The sequence below is a fragment of the Drosophila rhopaloa genome, unplaced genomic scaffold (genome assembly GCF_018152115.1).
Source record: "Drosophila rhopaloa isolate 14029-0021.01 unplaced genomic scaffold, ASM1815211v1 contig_3, whole genome shotgun sequence".
Taxonomy (NCBI): domain Eukaryota; kingdom Metazoa; phylum Arthropoda; class Insecta; order Diptera; family Drosophilidae; genus Drosophila; species Drosophila rhopaloa.
In genome coordinates, this window is record NW_025335123.1 from 16300486 (window position 1) to 16316344 (window position 15859).

Here is a 15859-nt window from a genome sequence, read left to right on the forward strand (position 1 = left end):
ATGGGCTTATTCTGACGCTTGCCCACTGTTAAGCGATTTTCTCAAAAACATAAGTAGTTTGAATTTTCGTTTTTTTTTAATATTTTTGCATTTAAAGATTACGATTAGGTCCCTAAATAACATTAGTACTTAAATTTCATGTTACAAAAATTCACTAATTTGACGCACATCAACAAATATATTGTTTGCGATACTATCGATACATGGCTTATTTCAAGGGTCACGACGCGGTCACACTGGCGGAATTAAAAAAAATAATTTAATTAAACTAAAGGCACCCTTGGGACAGCTGCAAACGGCCATCGTTGGAGACATGGAAGCGGAGCACCTGAAACGACTGGAGGCCAAGGAGGCGAACCACATCCCCGCCATCCTGGGCGAGTTCAACACGAAGGTGAGATCTGCGCTGGTAATATCTCTGCGATTCCTTGAGACTAACCCTCCTCCTTTCCCCTGGCAGCACGCGGATCTGCTGATCTTTGACAGCTTCCGCACGGACAACCAGTGGCACGAGCTGTGGCTGGCCATCTTTGGCATCCTCGATGACCAGCGGCTGAGTCACCTGCACCCGCAGTGCCTGAACACGGTGAGGATTCTCACGCGCGACGAGTTCAGCCTGCAGACGAACTACATCGAACAGGAAGTGAACACACTGCTGAGGCTGGCCAGGATCGAGGCCAGTTCCCTGAAACTGCCTGCCACGCCCGACGAGCTAAAGCAGCAGGAGCGCGAGGAGCCCCAGCTGGAGCCCAGCCAGGCCCAATCGGAGGTGATTGCCGAGGCGCTGAAGTGCCTGTGCAATCTGGTCTACCAAAACTCCGACTGCCGGCGCCAGTGTCTGCGTCAGCACTGCCTGGACGCAATCCTCAAGCGGGTGGCCTCCTCGATGCGTCATCCCTGCGCCCTGGAGTACTACGACATGAAGCTGCTCTTCCTGCTCACCGCCCTGGAGCCGGCGGCTCGGACCCGCCTTCAGATCGACCTGAACGGCCTCACCTACATGACCAAGTGGCTGGATGACAAACTGGGCGAGGATTCCGCTGACGAGGAGCAGCTAAACATTATCTGCGAGCTGCTCAAGGTGATGTTCAACGTGACCAGTGCTCCGGACAAAAGTCCTAATGAGTATGAGATCCAGAGCTTGCATTTGACGGGAGTGCTGAGGGAGCTGCTCCTTCGTTTTGGCGACATGGCCACGGATAAGGAGCGTGCCGTGGTCACACATGCCATCAATTTGCTGACCAACATTTCGGGCAGCTGCCTAACCGAACTCACCCTGCGCTGCTCCAATGCAGAAGTGGAGTCCCTCAAGGAAAGGGAGCAGGAGAAGGAGGAGGAGAAAGGAGAGGACAAGGAATCGGGGGCCAGGGCCAAGCCGCTCCAGTGCTGCTCCCAGTGCTTCGAGAAACGCAATGTCCATAGTCTGGTCGTGCTGCTTCGCTATTTACGGCAGTCTCTGACCCAGCAGGAGGCCGAGGCCAGCTCGCATGAGCTGCTCTTGCCGGTGCTCACTGTACTGGTGAAATGTGCCCGCAGCGATCGGGTTATGCGTCACTATCTGCGGCAGGAGATCCTGCCGCCGCTGCGGGACGTGAGCCAGCGGCCGGAGATTGGCAAGGAGCTGCGCAATCATCTGTGCCGGTTCCTCACATTGCCCGCCATGATCCTGCGGGATTTGGCCGCCGAGTTGCTCTTTGTTCTGTGCAAAGAGGATGTCGGACGAATGATCAAGTATACGGGCTATGGAAACGCAGCCGGACTGTTCGCCAACCGAGGCATCCTCGACTGCCGGCGGGTGGAGTCCGCCGACTACTCTTCCGACAGCGAGGACAGCGACACCGAGGAGTACAAGCAGCAGCAGCAGGGCATCAATCCTGTCCTGGGCTGTGTGGAGCCGCGGGGCAAGCCAAACCCGCTGGACGAGATGAGCGAGGAGCAGAAGGAGTACGAGGCCCTGCAGCTGGTCAATCTCATTGAGCAGTTGCGTCAGGGCGGGATCGTCAAGCCGGCGCTGATTGATAAGGATGGGCGACCGCAGCCGCTGGAGCACATCCTCCAGCTGCAGGAGGAGCTGCCGCAACAGCAGCTCGACCAGAAGCGGAAAACCTAAGCCTCAAATCTATCCCGGGGTCTGCTATGGCACAACTTCCAAGAAGCTACCAAATAATCACCCCGAACTCTGCATTTATTTCATAGGTTTACTACCGAAAGTAGCTTTGAATGTGTTCCAAAAGCAGAATAGCTTGGCATTGTTATTGTAATCCTGTCTTTAAAAGTTAGGTTATCATTATTATTTTATAACACTGCTATCGAAAGCATCTCATTATAATTCTACAAGCTGTTTTCAGGACAGTGTGAAAAGTATCTACATATTTAATTAACAGTTTTCTTGTAGCCAAACTATTATTGATTTCACATAAGTGTTAGCTGTAATCACTATAATCTACCATATTAGGCTCAATTTGTAGAGTTACTATTTCCAAAATTTTTATAAATTATTTAGCTTTGAGTATTACTTTGTACTTTTGTATTGTTATCCCATTTTGTTGCCCTTTCGTTTTGCCTGTGATTTGTTTGGAAATTCGGAGCTGTCACCATAGCATCCCATTCCAGATAAAGTGTGTACTAAAATGACTAAATGCGATGACTAAATGCAAAACAATCGTTGTGGTCTTCCAATTCAAGGAAGTGGGGAGCAGATCAACACAAACGAAACGAAACCAAAACTGAATTCTTTTATATATACACACACGATCGCGCATTGATTGGCAGATAGACAAATTCGACTTATCTTTGTAATAACTAAGTGCATACACGAGTATTTATAAAAATTCCATTTATACACTTGGGGTCTAGATATGGGCTAAAAAATCAAATCTCCTATGCAGATTTCCAAAACTGGGAATTGGATGAGGAATACCCATTTCCCTCCCAGATCTTAAAATATAAATATTGTATGTGCGTAGCTTTAACTGTAACTCTAGAATCTAACTAAACTAATTACAAAGTCTATCCATGACAGACGCAAGTGAGGTCTACTTGAAATCCATTTCCAAATGGATTTCGGTTTGGTTACAACCCATCCTCACATTGTTTATATCCAAACCTAACTCTATGTTGTAAATTCCGTGTGATGGGGTAAAGGAATGATTCCAAAACTGTTTAAAAGTCACGTGTCTTTTTATCTATATACAGGAAATCCTATATAGAGCTTTATTGTGTTCAATTTGCTATAGCGATAGAAGACGTACTTTATACATACATCAAAACATAGAAATATTTGTTGCCGTTGATGTGTGTGCAAATCTTTATGTGCGTCTATCCTAAGCTTAATAATAAATCAATCAAAGTCTTGCTAAATCAATCGAACTACCTATTTTCATATCCATCAGGGTCAATGTTTCGAAAATGCATTCTGCATAATGCTAAAGAAGATATCCCTTACCGAGGATCAATCTAATTTACTAAACTGTTGCAACCAGTAAACGAACCCCTTAAATGGAACATAACTACCCCCAACGTTTTAATATTCTTACTGATCTATTATACAAAACGTGGATCCTTAAAGATACATTATTTTCCTATAAAAAAAATGAATCTTAAAATGTATTTTACATTTTTTAAAATGTATTTTAAGATTAAGATAATACAAGAAAGATTAATGAATGGTATTGTAAAAAAAAAAGATTATAACTAATCTATAACCTATTGAATCTGTTGAAGGAAATCAATAATCCTATGAATTTAAAGAGGCACTGCACTTTTCATTTAAAAAAATATCGAAAGATCCTCAAGAAAATCGAACATGTTCCGGATACTATTCCTAAAACTCAGTACTGATCTATGGTCCTATAACGAAATCCCCAATAATTGACTAATGCATATTCGTATATATTGAACCAAAAACTCAGGATAAGGACTCATTTGACTCCCTGAAAGAAGTGTGCCTCCTGGATGTCGTTCTGGCGCAGTCGCATGTGATCGTACCGCGGTCCACCGGCCTCCTGGTGGTGATGGTGGCGGTGCACCTTGTGGTGGAGTCCCAAGGCGTCGTGCTGCTTCTGGCAGGCCCGCAGCTGGGCCTCCAGGCGCTCGTGGAGTCGCCGGGGCTCGTCCAGCAGTCGGCCGGCCGGATGGTTGGGGAAGTACTTGGCATACTGGTGGTGCGGGTAGTCGCGGTCCAGGGATATTTCCGATTCGGAGTCGGGACTCCCGCTGGCCACCTCCGGCGACGAGGTCGATGGTGAGGGTGAAGGAGAGGGCGACGATCCACTGGCCACCTGGGCAAAGGACTGATAGCTCCTGGCCTTGTAGACGCTGGCCAGATCGTACTCATTGGTCTCGTCGCGGGCGAGGAACTCCTGCAGTTGGAGCTGCTTCTGCTTGCGCTGCTCCATGCGGAAGAGCTCGTACGACTGCGATCCCGGATCGCCGCTGCCCTCCGGCAAGGGTTTGCCATCCTCCTCGTGCTCCTCTGGCTGCAGCTTCTCGAAGTGGTAGCGCAACTTCCGATGGCCGAGCACGTCCTGGTTGTCCCTCACGAAGTTCACCAGCTGCCGCTTGCACTTGTCCATCTCGGCCTCCAGGTAGCTGATCCTCGTGCGATAGCATCCGCCGGTGGTCGACGGAGCCATGTGTTGAATGCGTCCCGGGGTGTAGAAGACCTCCGAGTCCGAATCCGGGTCCTCCTCCTGCTCCTGTTGCTCCACCTCCGCCTCAACCCTCTTCTTTAGGGTGAACTTCTTCACCTTCCGGCTGATTTGATTGAAGGCCTTGGCTGCCGCCTCCTGGGCGGCCATCTCCTCCAGCTGCTCGCGCTCCATCATCATCAGTCGCAGATTCTCGGCCATGCGCCTCTGCTGGTTATCCTTGCGCTCCTCCTCCTGCTCCTCCTGCAGGAGCAGCTTCTCCTTCTGCTCCTGCACCTCCTGCTTGCGTCGCTGCATCCTCTCTTCGGGTGTGGAACCCTTGTCCTTCCCCTGGACCTTGTCCTTCTGCTTGGATTTATTTTCCTGACTCGCGCGGAGCAGGGATCGAGTCCTTAGAATGCGCGCAGCATCCTTGGACTGGGACCGGGCATTGGGGTCCGTGGAACAGGGCGAGAGTCTGGGCATCTGGGTCTGGAGGAGAGCCTGCACCTGGGCCTCCGCCTCCGCATGGAACCTGGTCTGGGCCTGGGCCTGCGATTGCCAGTGGGCGTTCTTCTTCCTCGGAGCGGTGGCCGCCACGGCAGCCAGTTCCCGGCGGAGTGCCATATGGGTCTGCCGTGATATGGCCAATGCCCTTTCGTCGGCTGCCGAAATTTGTCCTAATTTTCCTTGGGTTGCAGGTTGTTGAGCCACCTGCTGTTTCTGTTCCATCCGCCGGGGGGCATCCTTGGATCGATGCCGATGCTTCTGCAAGGACGAGGAGGCTGGAGTCACTTGCGACTGCGACTGCGTCTGAGCCCTCGCCTGATGGGCGATCCTCTTCTGCTGCTGCTCCACCCAGGTTAGGGTGCTCCGGTGCAGGGTGTTCAGCTCCAAGGGGTGCAGCTCCTTCTTCTTGACCACCTGGCTCGACTGGTTGGCACTCAACGTCCTGGGGGAGGGATTAGGATGAGTTGAACAGGTGATTCTCCTGGCAGGGTAGGTTCTATCATATCATATATTAGGTGTTCGGTTGGGTTGGGTACAGTGTGGTGGCAAATGAGAAGCTAATTTAGTAATTTTGTAAATGTCCTGATTATTAAAAAAAAAAAAAAAAAAAACTTATTCAGCTATTTCGGTTTTTTGGATATAGTGTGATGACCTTAATGATTTTAAACTACAAGATCATTATGTAGGAGCTGATTATACAAATATAAATGTTGTGTAGGGTATTTTATGCCTTTTATCTTATAAACTGAATATCATAGTACTCTTCTTAAGCTAAATTCATCATTTCGCCTTGTTATTATGTTTAAATCGTTTTACCTTATAAACTTAATGAGAGGGCAAGTACTATTTTTGATGATGAGTACAGGTTTATCTAACACTTTCTATAATAATAGAAAATGTAACTTAAGCACTTAAATTGTAAAGATTATTAGACTAGTGGTTCGGTCTTAACAGAGCTATATATTTCTATGGGCTTCGTGTCAGAATGGTAGGTATTTGGAAAGCTTGGACTCCTATTGGCTCTGTCGCTGATTGAGGTGTCTAGGATGCGGCTGTCGGTGCCGGGAACGATGCAGTCGCTCCTTGAATGGGGCCTGCACCGCAGTGGACTCCGTGGAATCCTGGCGCTCCTTGGAGGCGTCATGCTGTCGGGGATTGGATGTGGGGCCCATTGCAGTGGAGGTGGCGCGCCTGTGCTAGGGACGACGGTACCTGGAAAGGGGGACGAGCAGCTAGAGAAGCTCCACCAGCCCTCCCCAAACGACACCTAGTCCCAACCCAGCCCCAAGATCCCGGCGCAACTCACCTGGTCCGCGACACAGAGCGCAGGGGCTTCGTCGAGATCTCCCGATTGCTGGAGGGTGTGTCATTGCTGACCGTCCTGGCACTGCTCCGCGACTCCAGACCAATCATGTCGTACAGGTTGTTGCGGTACTGGTCCACCCCGTACCGCACGTCGTCCTTCAGCGGCGGATGGATGTCCACGCGCAGCTCCATGTCCGCGGAGGCGGTCCGGAAGCGGCTCACATACGGATGCCGGATGGCCGCCTTGGCCGTGAGCCTCCCGTGCGGATCAAGTACCAGGAGGGACTTCACCAGCGAAATGGCGTCGTCGCAGCAGTTCCGCAGCATCTCGTCCAGCGAATGGCGACGGTCGCGATGGATCTTCTTGCTCAGCAGGACACTCCCGAAACTGGCTCCGATCGACTCAATGTCCCGCTGGGTCACATCCGGCAGGGCCGTCACGATTTTCTCTATCTGAAAATGAGTTCATTTCATTTAAGACCAGATAACAGAGTTTCAAACATTTAAATGCGATACTAAGGTCATCATAGTCTCATCATAGTCTCCAAGAACGAATCCTACCTGATTGACAGTGCTGGTGCCTTGGAAGAGGGGTTTCTGTCTTATCATCTCGCCCAGGATGCAGCCCAGACCCCACATATCGATGCCCTTGGTATATCTGGAAAAATAGAAAGCCAATAAAATCTATAGTCGATTATGATAATCAAATAGTTTAAAAATCTCTAAGCTCTATACTAATGATTGAATGTAATGTTAAATTATGTTAATGTAATGTTCATATTTAAAAAGAATATTGTGTTTACTTTTAATCAAATTGCTGTTAGGTCGGAAATATTGGTACTTACTTGCGACTGGCCACCAGTATTTCGGGGGCACGATACCAACGCGTGGCCACATAATCCGTCAGCATGGCCTCGTTCTCCAGTTCATCATAGTCGGATTTCCGCTTCATGGAGAGTGTTCGAGCCAGGCCAAAGTCGGCCACTTTGAGTCTTATAAAAGTAAATTGGGAACAAATATTAAATGAAATGATAAATATTTGGAAAGAGAAAGTTACTACCACAGCTAAAACTTTTTGTTTTTAATGTGAAGGATACAAAAATGAACGAACTAGGGAATTGTAGTCTAATATTATATCTTTAAGAATCAAGGTTGATGTTATTGGTTCTCCATTTGGCGCTTTTTAGATGAGACATCAACTCACCTGCATTTGCTGTCGATCAGAATGTTGCTGGGCTTCAGGTCCCTGTGGATGACATTGCCCGAGTGCATGTATTTAATGGCATTAATTAACTGGTACATGACAAATCGCTTGTGAATGTCCTTGAGGACATCGCCCTTCTTTATAACGTTGTGCAGGTCGCTTTCCATGAACTCGAAAACCAAATAAAAATCCAAATTGTTGCCAGCCCTGCGCAGAGAAAATGGAAAACATGAATGCCAAGGATACGGATACGATAGGCTTGTGATTGACCCACTTGAACACATCCATCAGCCGGATAATGTTGGGATGGTGGCGAAAGGCACGCAGGAATATCACCTCGCGGTAGGTGCGCTGGGCATCGGTTTCATCCCGGAACGCATCGAAGATCTTCTTCAGGGCCACCGTGTCCTTGTGCCTCTTGTCAGTGGCCTTCCAAACGATGCCATAAGCACCCTTGCCCAAGCGCTGAAAAATGTGTGTGTATTGAAAAACAACATATAACTCATTTAATACCCTTGATAGTACAACTTAAATACATTTTTTATATGGGAAAAAGTAAACGTTAATAGGTAATTCATTCTAAAGAGTAAACCTTGAAGATGATTAAACGTGGTCTTTGTATAGGTCTAATGTAAGGCCTGCTTAAAGGCGTGTGGGGTAAAACCGACCTGTGTTTCGAAGTGAAATTTATCTTATAGTTGAAGATGTATAGATGAAGATGTTTTGGTTGACTCTTTGATTACGGAAAAATAAATTTATATTACAGCAAATTTTTTGAATTATAAGACTTACAGTTTCCTTTTAAACTTAGTTGTAATTAATTTGTAGCTCATAAAAGTAACTACTTTAAAATGAGAAGCTTAAAGAAATTTTGGACTCACCTTTCGGACATCGAAGATGCGCTCCACATTTTGGTCCAGCTCGTGGATGCGTCGCTCGTGGGCGAGAATGTTGCTTTGGTTGGCCATTGGTCTCTCGATCTCCTCCTTGTCCTTGACTCGCTCTCTCTCCTTCTCTTTATCCTTCTCCCTGAGCTTATCCTTTTCGCTCTCCTTGTCCCGGTTGTGCGGCCTGTCCTTGGGATGCTGCGTCTTTACCGGCAGCTTCGAGGTGCCGATGAATCCGAGACGGGATTGTAGTTGGCACTGGAGTTGGCTCCAGTTGGGAGAGACCGAAGGATGCGATTCGAGCATCACCAGCTTCCCGCACTGGCGCCAATCCGCACCGGGGCTGCCTCACTGTGGAGATGGAAACGGAGATGGAGTTGGAGTTATGTGTGTAGTCAGCTATAACTGGCATCCACTGTAGCTGCTGCTGTTGCGCGTGGCAGTAACGCCCGAGTGGTTTTGCGGCTCCAACTGGAGCATCTGGTGGGGCCCTCGTCCTCGCGTGCTCGCTCCCATATGCAAACGGCATCAAGTATGTAGAATAAAATTAAACGCCAACAAAAACAAAGCGAAACTCCACAGGGAAAAAAAACAATAGTAAGCAAGCAAGTCCATATTTTAAGAAAAATTAACTAATCATTTTTTGTCCATTTTTTACCCAGAATATGTCACAACACTCATTTCAATCAATAATATATTTTAAATATATCATTTATAAGATATTTATAACAAAAATCAAATCTATGCTATATAGGAAAATTCATTTAAAATTATATAAGAATTGCTTATACTAAAACATTTTTCATTATTCAATTGAAGGTAGATTCAAATTTATAATGTTCGCATGGACTATAAAGACAAAGTCCGAAGTTATTAATAAAATTGTGGGTGCAATTGAATGGTAACTTTGCTGCAATGGTCATTGTTTTCTCTCTCTGTATGCAAATGCACCGGAAACGGAACAACGGCCATAACGGGAGCACAAATAAAAAGCTAGAAAAAAAAATAACACGAATAAATAAATCGCGGGGCGAACCTGATTGAAACCGAATTATTGTTAGATCGATCGGGGAGAAGGCGAAAGCGAAAACGAGAGCCCCAATTGGATGGCCTGGCTATGCCTACAGTATGTCTACAGTGGACCCTCAAGTGCCCAGGGCAACGTCACGTAACGGTTCCCGTTGCCACGGGACCCGCTCGCTACAGTGACCAGTCAGTATTATTGATCTTATCTGTGTTAATTAAGGATAATAGCTGAACAAACAAATTTACTTTGTTGTGTCGGAAAAATGCCTTAATGAAATTATAATACGCGGTTGCAAGGCCATAAAAAATGACAAAAAGTCGACCAAAAATTACTAACCAAGTTTTGGATACAGATTTTTAGGGAATTAAACCACGAGTTTTTAGAGGTATAACACTTCAAAATCGGATGTCTGTGAGAAAAGTTATGGGCTTAGAAGTGCCTTTTATTGGTACTTTTCAGCAAACCCATTTTTCGAAAATTTGGAAAGGGGTAACACCATTAAAAATGATGAAAAATCGGCAAAAAAAAAAATTTTAAGTAGGGACGCAGATTTTTATATAATTAAACCACGATCATTTTGAGGTATGCCACTTTGAAATCGGATGTCTGTAAGAAAAGTTATGAGCATAGAAGTGCAGTTTTTTGGCACTTTTCTGCAAACCAATTTTTCGAAAATTTGGAAAGGGGTAACACCATTAAAAATAAGAAAATATTGGCCACAAAAAAAAAATTTAAGTGGGGATGCAGATTTTTATAGAATTAAACCACGATCATTTTGAGGTATGCCACTTTGAAATCGGATGTCTGTAAGAAAAGTTATGAGCATAGAAGTGCAGTTTTTTGGCACTTTTCCGCAAACCCATTTTTCGCAAATTTGGAAAGGTGTTACCCCTTTAAAAATGATGAAAAATCGGCAAAAAAAAAAATTTTTAAGTAGGGACGTAGATTTTTATATAATTAAACCACGATCATTTTGAGGTATGCCACTTTGAAATCGGATGTCTGTAGAAAAAGTTATGAGCTTAGAAGTGCCGTTTTTTGGCACTTTTCTGCAAACCCATTTTTCGAAAATTAAAAATAAGGAAATATTGGCCACAAAAAAAAAATTTAAGTGGGGACGCAGATTTTTATAGAATTAAACCACGATCATTTTGAAATATGATCACAGATTTTTATATAATTAAACCACGATCATTTTAAGGTATGCCACTTCAAAATCGGATGTCTGTGAGAAAAGTTATGAGCTGAGAAGTGCAGTTTTTTGGCACTTTTCTGCAAACCCATTTTTCGAAAATTTGGAAAGGGGTAACACCATTAAAAATAAGAAAATATTGGCCACAAAAACAAAATTTAAGTGGGGACGCATATTTTTATAGAGTATATACGAGTTTTTAGAGGTATAACACTTCAAAATCGGATGTCTGTGAGAAAAGTTATGGGCTTAGAAGTGCCTTTTATTGGTACTTTTCAGCAAACCCATTTTTCGAAAATTTGGAAAGGGGTTACATCATTAAAAATGACGAAAAAGCGACAAAAAAAAAAAAAATAAAGTAAAAATACAGATGTTTAGAGAATTGAACCACGATCATTTTGAAATATGCCGTTTTGAAATCGGATGTCTGCAGAAAAAGTTATGAGCCATTTATCGAAAATTTCCAATTTCACTTACGCCAAAGTTAATCATTAAGGTGCTTACTGTATTACTGTTACTTCATCTACTTCAGTCATTGTTGCTTTTATTGTTGTTGCTGCAAGAAACGCCGCAAAACAATCAAATGGAAATACACGGCATGCAATCTGGCAGAACGAAAATCAGCAACAAAACTTGGCAAATGAATTTGTTTAACAAATAAATAGGCACAAGTACACTCATATGGCAAAGGGCAAAACACAGGGCAACAAAATTGGAGCTTGAGTTTCATCTTAAATGAAATGTTACTGCGCTGAAAAGTAGGCATCTAAAAATGCAGGATCATGCGCTGGAAATGCAACCCTGCGTTGCCGCTGTGTGCGCAGGTGCAACTGGCTGACGTCACAAGTAAAAGAGTAACGGAAATAACATTAATCAGTTTTAAACAAAACCCCATACTATTTATAATACATTCCAGAACTTCAAGACTACAAGAAAGTTGGGGAAACAAATTATGTATGAACAAATGTATTTTCTTAATGTTAATGAAAGTTATAACTGTTTCCTTTGCAAAATAATTTCATATGTTGCGATTCCAAGATAAAAATGTTGGATACATACATATTATATATAAATATATAAAGTTTTAATTCCAGAAAACCCGCAATATTCCGCAAATCTACTTTCTGTTAGACAGTGTAAGCCCAAAACAACAGCCACAAAGGGCCGATTGAATTTGGCACAAAAGTTTTCAAGTGGAGCACGTCACTTACCCGAAAGAGGAGGCAGGATTTGAAGGATTCGTGGGATGGTGGCTAACTAGGAGTCGAGGAGCCCCGGCAACTTTATAGATGGATATGGTGTGATTGAAAGTCAACTGGCAATTTGCACAATATAAATACAAAATATATATAATAACGAACGCAACGCGAATCTCAAGATGGAACCAAAACTGTAAAGGATTAGGGTTTTCAGTTAAAAAGGCCAAATGGTTGGGTCAAACTTGGACAAACCTGTAGTTAATGTGGTGAGCTGTCCTCCAATTTCAGGACCTCGAAAATGGAACACAGAAAACGAAACGCGAAAAAGAAATGCCTCACGATAATCCTTCTATATTTGATCCAGTTTTGATTTCCAATTCTACCACTTGCTTGATCTCCTCTTTCTCTTTTAAGTTCTCCACAATAGTCCGGAAATAGTCCTGCAATTCTTTATAATTTACGTGGTTGCTGGTTGCGTTTTGATTCCGCTTTCGATGGCTTATTTTTGGGGAATTGGATTTCTAGGCCCACCTTCGATTAGGATATTTCCACCGATAAGGTTTCGGATCAGCTGCCGCGACTTGAAAATTTGAATGTTTCACTCGCGGGCCACGCACGTCTTAATTTGCACGGATTTGATTGGAATGGAATATATATATATATCGACATTGGTGGCTATATATACTCGGAATCGGGCGTGGACAAGTCCATATGTGGTGCAGATTGGACGATGGTAACGTATCCGTATCCAGCTCTAACCCTTCGGTTCCGATTTTACAAAACAAAAGAATCGAATTGAATACAAAAATGTGTGAGTGTTTTTATTTTGGAATCGGGTCGAGTGTGAAGTAGAAAAATTCCGGACTATAACTGACATCGACAGTTCGTCTGGCCCGTCAGCCACAAATCGCCACGACTACTTGGTCCTTCCGTTCCGACTCGTTCAAAATTTCGACTGCCCTTCTTCCCAATGTCCCGACATCCCTTCGATGTCCGGGTCCCTCCATTGCCGTTGTATCCAGTAGTTTCCATCGTTTTCGAGCTTCTGCCGTTTCCATTGGTTGCCCCCGCCTTCCAAAAACAGGTCCTGGTGGACCTTTGCATATCATTCACCCTAAACACGTGTTTTAGATACAAGCAATATAAGCTTCGGTAGAAGCAATGTCAAACTCTTTTCAAATATATAAAATATCTTATATTTATAAAATCTATATTACTTTCATTGGTTAAAAAAAAGAAGTCCAGGGTTCATACAAAATACGGTAGGTAGCACTATTAATGAAATAAGATTTACAAATTATGTTTTTAATTACTTTCCTAGTGTTAATATGTACATTTCTAATTTACACCTAAATACAATCTTAATCTAAATAATCAATCATAATCCAATTACAGCTAAAGAACATGTAACACAAAACAAATTAACTATGTTAGAAAATTAAATTGCGAACAAAAAATGTTTTCCTTATAAATTGATTAGTACAATACGAATATTCCAAGAAATCTTAAAATAAAATGAAACTAGAATACAGAACTTGAATAAAAGACTAGAACTTAAAACAAATTTGAATGATATCCTTAAGCGTGTTAGCCCAATCAACCCTTTTCCTTTTATGGGCAGGTTGCTATCAATAAATGCATATTTGATGCTTAGTTTTCAATAACAAACATGGGCGTACCCCCGATCCCGGCGCGTAGCAACCTCCTTCTTTCCGGGAATTTAACAGCCGGCGAATGTGTTATCCGGTTGCCCGGAGAGACGCGACACCAGGACTTTTTTATGTGTCTCCTGCGGAGTGGGGGTAGTGAAAAGATTCCTTGATTCTCGTACAAAAGGATTTCTTGCATGTCAGTTTATTGTTTGCTTTTACTATGGTTAGAGGAATGGAAATCTATGGCTTTCGCTGCAGGTAGATTAGTTGCTGTTGCTGTTGCACTTGGGCTTGCTGCTGTTGTTGCTGCTGCAGTAGCAATTGCTGTTGCTTCTCCTGGAACATTTGCTGCTGCGCCTGCATCTGTTGCTGGTGCGCCTGCCGGCGCTTCTGTTTCTCAAACTCTGCCAAATGTTCCTGCTGTTTGCGGACCAGCTCGTCCATCACCTCATGGTTGTAGGTGGAGTGCAGCATCAGGCCGAGTAGATTAGCGCGCGAGGTAAGCTGCTGCCGCAGCATGCGCTCTTGCTCCATCAGATCGTCCATCTTAAGCCATTGGCGCACTCGCTCTAAATCGATCTCCGCCCGCCGGATCTTCTCCCAGGCGTAGTGCTTAAAACAATTTTTCTTCGGCGCCCGGCAAAATTCGCCCGTGGGACTGAAGACATTGTTCACCAGGGGTGACCCACACACATCCGTGTCGCTCACCTTTGGATCCTTGCTGTGCTCGGGACACAGTACCCTTAATCTTTTACAGTACGTCTTACTTGCTGGGTTGTAGAAATCACAAAACATATTGTTGCCTTCCATGCGCGTTTGGAATATGCTCCCGAAGCTGGCCTGCGATTCGTATTTGTTGAAGCACTTTTCCATGTGCTTAATGGCCGTGCGCGAGTGAATCTCGTGGCCGCAGGTGATGCAGTACATGCTCTGCTCATCCTCCATGTCCGCGGTATCGTGTGGCCTCGTTGTATCGATGGAACTCCGCTTGGCCCGCTCCACCACCATGTTCAGCTCTTCGGAGCGCTTCTCCAGCTCGGCGAGGGCGAAACGCACCAGGGACTGCTTCTGCCGAATGCTCTCCAGCTGTTTGCGGGTCTCCTCAGCGGCGTGGCAGGGTGTAAGGTTCCACTCCTGCAAGCGCTGCGGCAGGACCTGGAAGTGCGAAGGGTAATGGTGGTTAATATGTCTTGCTAAGCTGTCCTAAATATGCGAACCTGGAAGATGCGATTGGTGGCTAGATTAAAGCCGCACTTGTCGCTGCAATACTTGCTCTGCGGCCTCGCCTGGCAGCAGCAGCTGGGTCCGTGGCACTGTCGTGTGCCCTCCAGCTCCGGATTGAGGTACACCTCGGGACTGACCGCCCGTATGCCCACCTTCGCTTTGCGATCCTTCGGGGCGGCCTTCTCCCGCTTCCGGGCCGCCTGACTCTGTGGCGCCTCCTTCGTGGTCGTCGCCTGGGCCACGCAGGTGCGGAATATACAGCGTGGCTTGTGGCCAACGCGGACACGGCAGGCATCGCACTGATTGCAATTGGGACGCCGGCATCCCTCGCAGGTGCCGCATCGTTTGCCCGTCTTCGGTTCCCGCGCATTGCTGTTCTTGCGCTTCAGCTGTGCCGTCGTTGGTGGCTGCGGGTGGGCCGTTGAGGGGGCTCCCGTCGCAGCACCAGGCGCTCCACCAGGTGGTCCCAAGCCCGGGGCATTTAGACTCGTGGAGGCGGCATTCGAGGCGGCTGCCCGTTCGGTAGCCACCAATCGAAAAATGGTCTGTAGCTCGGGATTCTCCTTTTTGCAGCGCCTGCAGTAGTACTGTTTGATGTGCTTAGCCTCCTTCTCAGTGATCCCGATGCAGTCGCCGTGGTACCACTCCTCACAGCCATCGCAGCCGCTGGCGGGAAGATAAATAAAGGGGTTAGTGAGTGGGAGTTCTAATGGGACTCCATTAAGGACTCACATCATGAACCTGTCGGAGTCGGAAGTGCGGCAGATGCAGTACGCCTGGTCCTCTTGCTTGAGTATGGTGGCTATCTTGGACTTGCGCTCCGGGAGATCGAACTCCCGTGCGATCTCCCGCCGGATTTCCTCTTTCTGCGTACAGAATCGTATTATAGCAATGGTAATGTAATAATGAAGAACTTACGCTTTTCTTATATTTCCGCTTGTCCGCCATGCCGCACCGATCTCTCCTAGAATTCAAGTCCGCGAATCCACCAGGTCCATAAAAAAATAAACTATTTAAAAATGGTGATGGCA

The 15859-nt window shown here is 45.5% G+C and overlaps 3 protein-coding genes across 3 annotated transcripts; 1 reads left to right on the forward strand and 2 right to left on the reverse strand.

Annotated features, from left to right (window-relative positions):
* Positions 1-213: 213 nt before the first annotated feature.
* Positions 214-2522, forward strand: LOC108050855 (synembryn). Its single transcript, XM_017132742.2, has 2 exons — positions 214-394; positions 461-2522. Exons 1-2 carry the CDS (start codon positions 314-316, stop codon positions 2108-2110), a joined length of 1731 nt encoding a protein of 576 aa, XP_016988231.1. The 5' UTR covers positions 214-313; the 3' UTR covers positions 2111-2522.
* Positions 2523-3870: 1348 nt separating this feature from the next.
* LOC108050854 (CXXC-type zinc finger protein 1) lies at positions 3871-15842 on the reverse strand. The gene is made up of 5 exons (XM_017132741.2): positions 15747-15842; positions 15561-15694; positions 14822-15494; positions 13890-14759; positions 3871-4931 (listed from the first exon to the last, which is right to left on the reverse strand). The coding sequence occupies exons 1-5, from the start codon at positions 15774-15776 to the stop codon at positions 3921-3923; spliced, it is 2718 nt and encodes a 905-aa protein (XP_016988230.2). The 5' UTR covers positions 15777-15842; the 3' UTR covers positions 3871-3920.
* On the reverse strand, positions 6273-13837 carry LOC108050853 (extracellular signal-regulated kinase 7). The gene is made up of 9 exons (XM_017132740.2): positions 12205-13837; positions 11965-12143; positions 8529-8885; positions 7922-8112; positions 7648-7854; positions 7289-7435; positions 7005-7101; positions 6445-6896; positions 6273-6350 (listed from the first exon to the last, which is right to left on the reverse strand). Exons 3-9 carry the CDS (start codon positions 8838-8840, stop codon positions 6335-6337), a joined length of 1422 nt encoding a protein of 473 aa, XP_016988229.1. The 5' UTR covers positions 8841-8885; positions 11965-12143; positions 12205-13837; the 3' UTR covers positions 6273-6334.
* Positions 15843-15859: the final 17 nt, after the last annotated feature.

Excerpts from the sequence above, each read along its gene's own strand:
- LOC108050855 (XM_017132742.2), top strand. The coding sequence starts at position 314 with ATGGAAGCGGAGCACCTGAAACGACTGGAGGCCAAGGAGGCGAACCAC. Across the intron at positions 395-460 it reads TGGGCGAGTTCAACACGAAG|CACGCGGATCTGCTGATCTT; the intron begins GTGAGATCTGCG and ends TTCCCCTGGCAG.
- LOC108050854 (XM_017132741.2), bottom strand. The coding sequence starts at position 15,776 with ATGGCGGACAAGCGGAAATATAAGAAAAGC. Across the intron at positions 15,695-15,746 it reads AGCGGAAATATAAGAAAAGC|AAAGAGGAAATCCGGCGGGA; the intron begins GTAAGTTCTTCA and ends TTCTGTACGCAG. Across the intron at positions 15,495-15,560 it reads GACTCCGACAGGTTCATGAT|CGGCTGCGATGGCTGTGAGG; the intron begins GTGAGTCCTTAA and ends TCTTCCCGCCAG.
- LOC108050853 (XM_017132740.2), bottom strand. The coding sequence starts at position 8,840 with ATGCTCGAATCGCATCCTTCGGTCTCTCCCAACTGGAGCCAACTCCAG. Across the intron at positions 8,113-8,528 it reads GCATCTTCGATGTCCGAAAG|CGCTTGGGCAAGGGTGCTTA; the intron begins GTGAGTCCAAAA and ends CACATTTTTCAG. Across the intron at positions 7,855-7,921 it reads CGGCTGATGGATGTGTTCAA|GGCTGGCAACAATTTGGATT; the intron begins GTGGGTCAATCA and ends TTCTCTGCGCAG.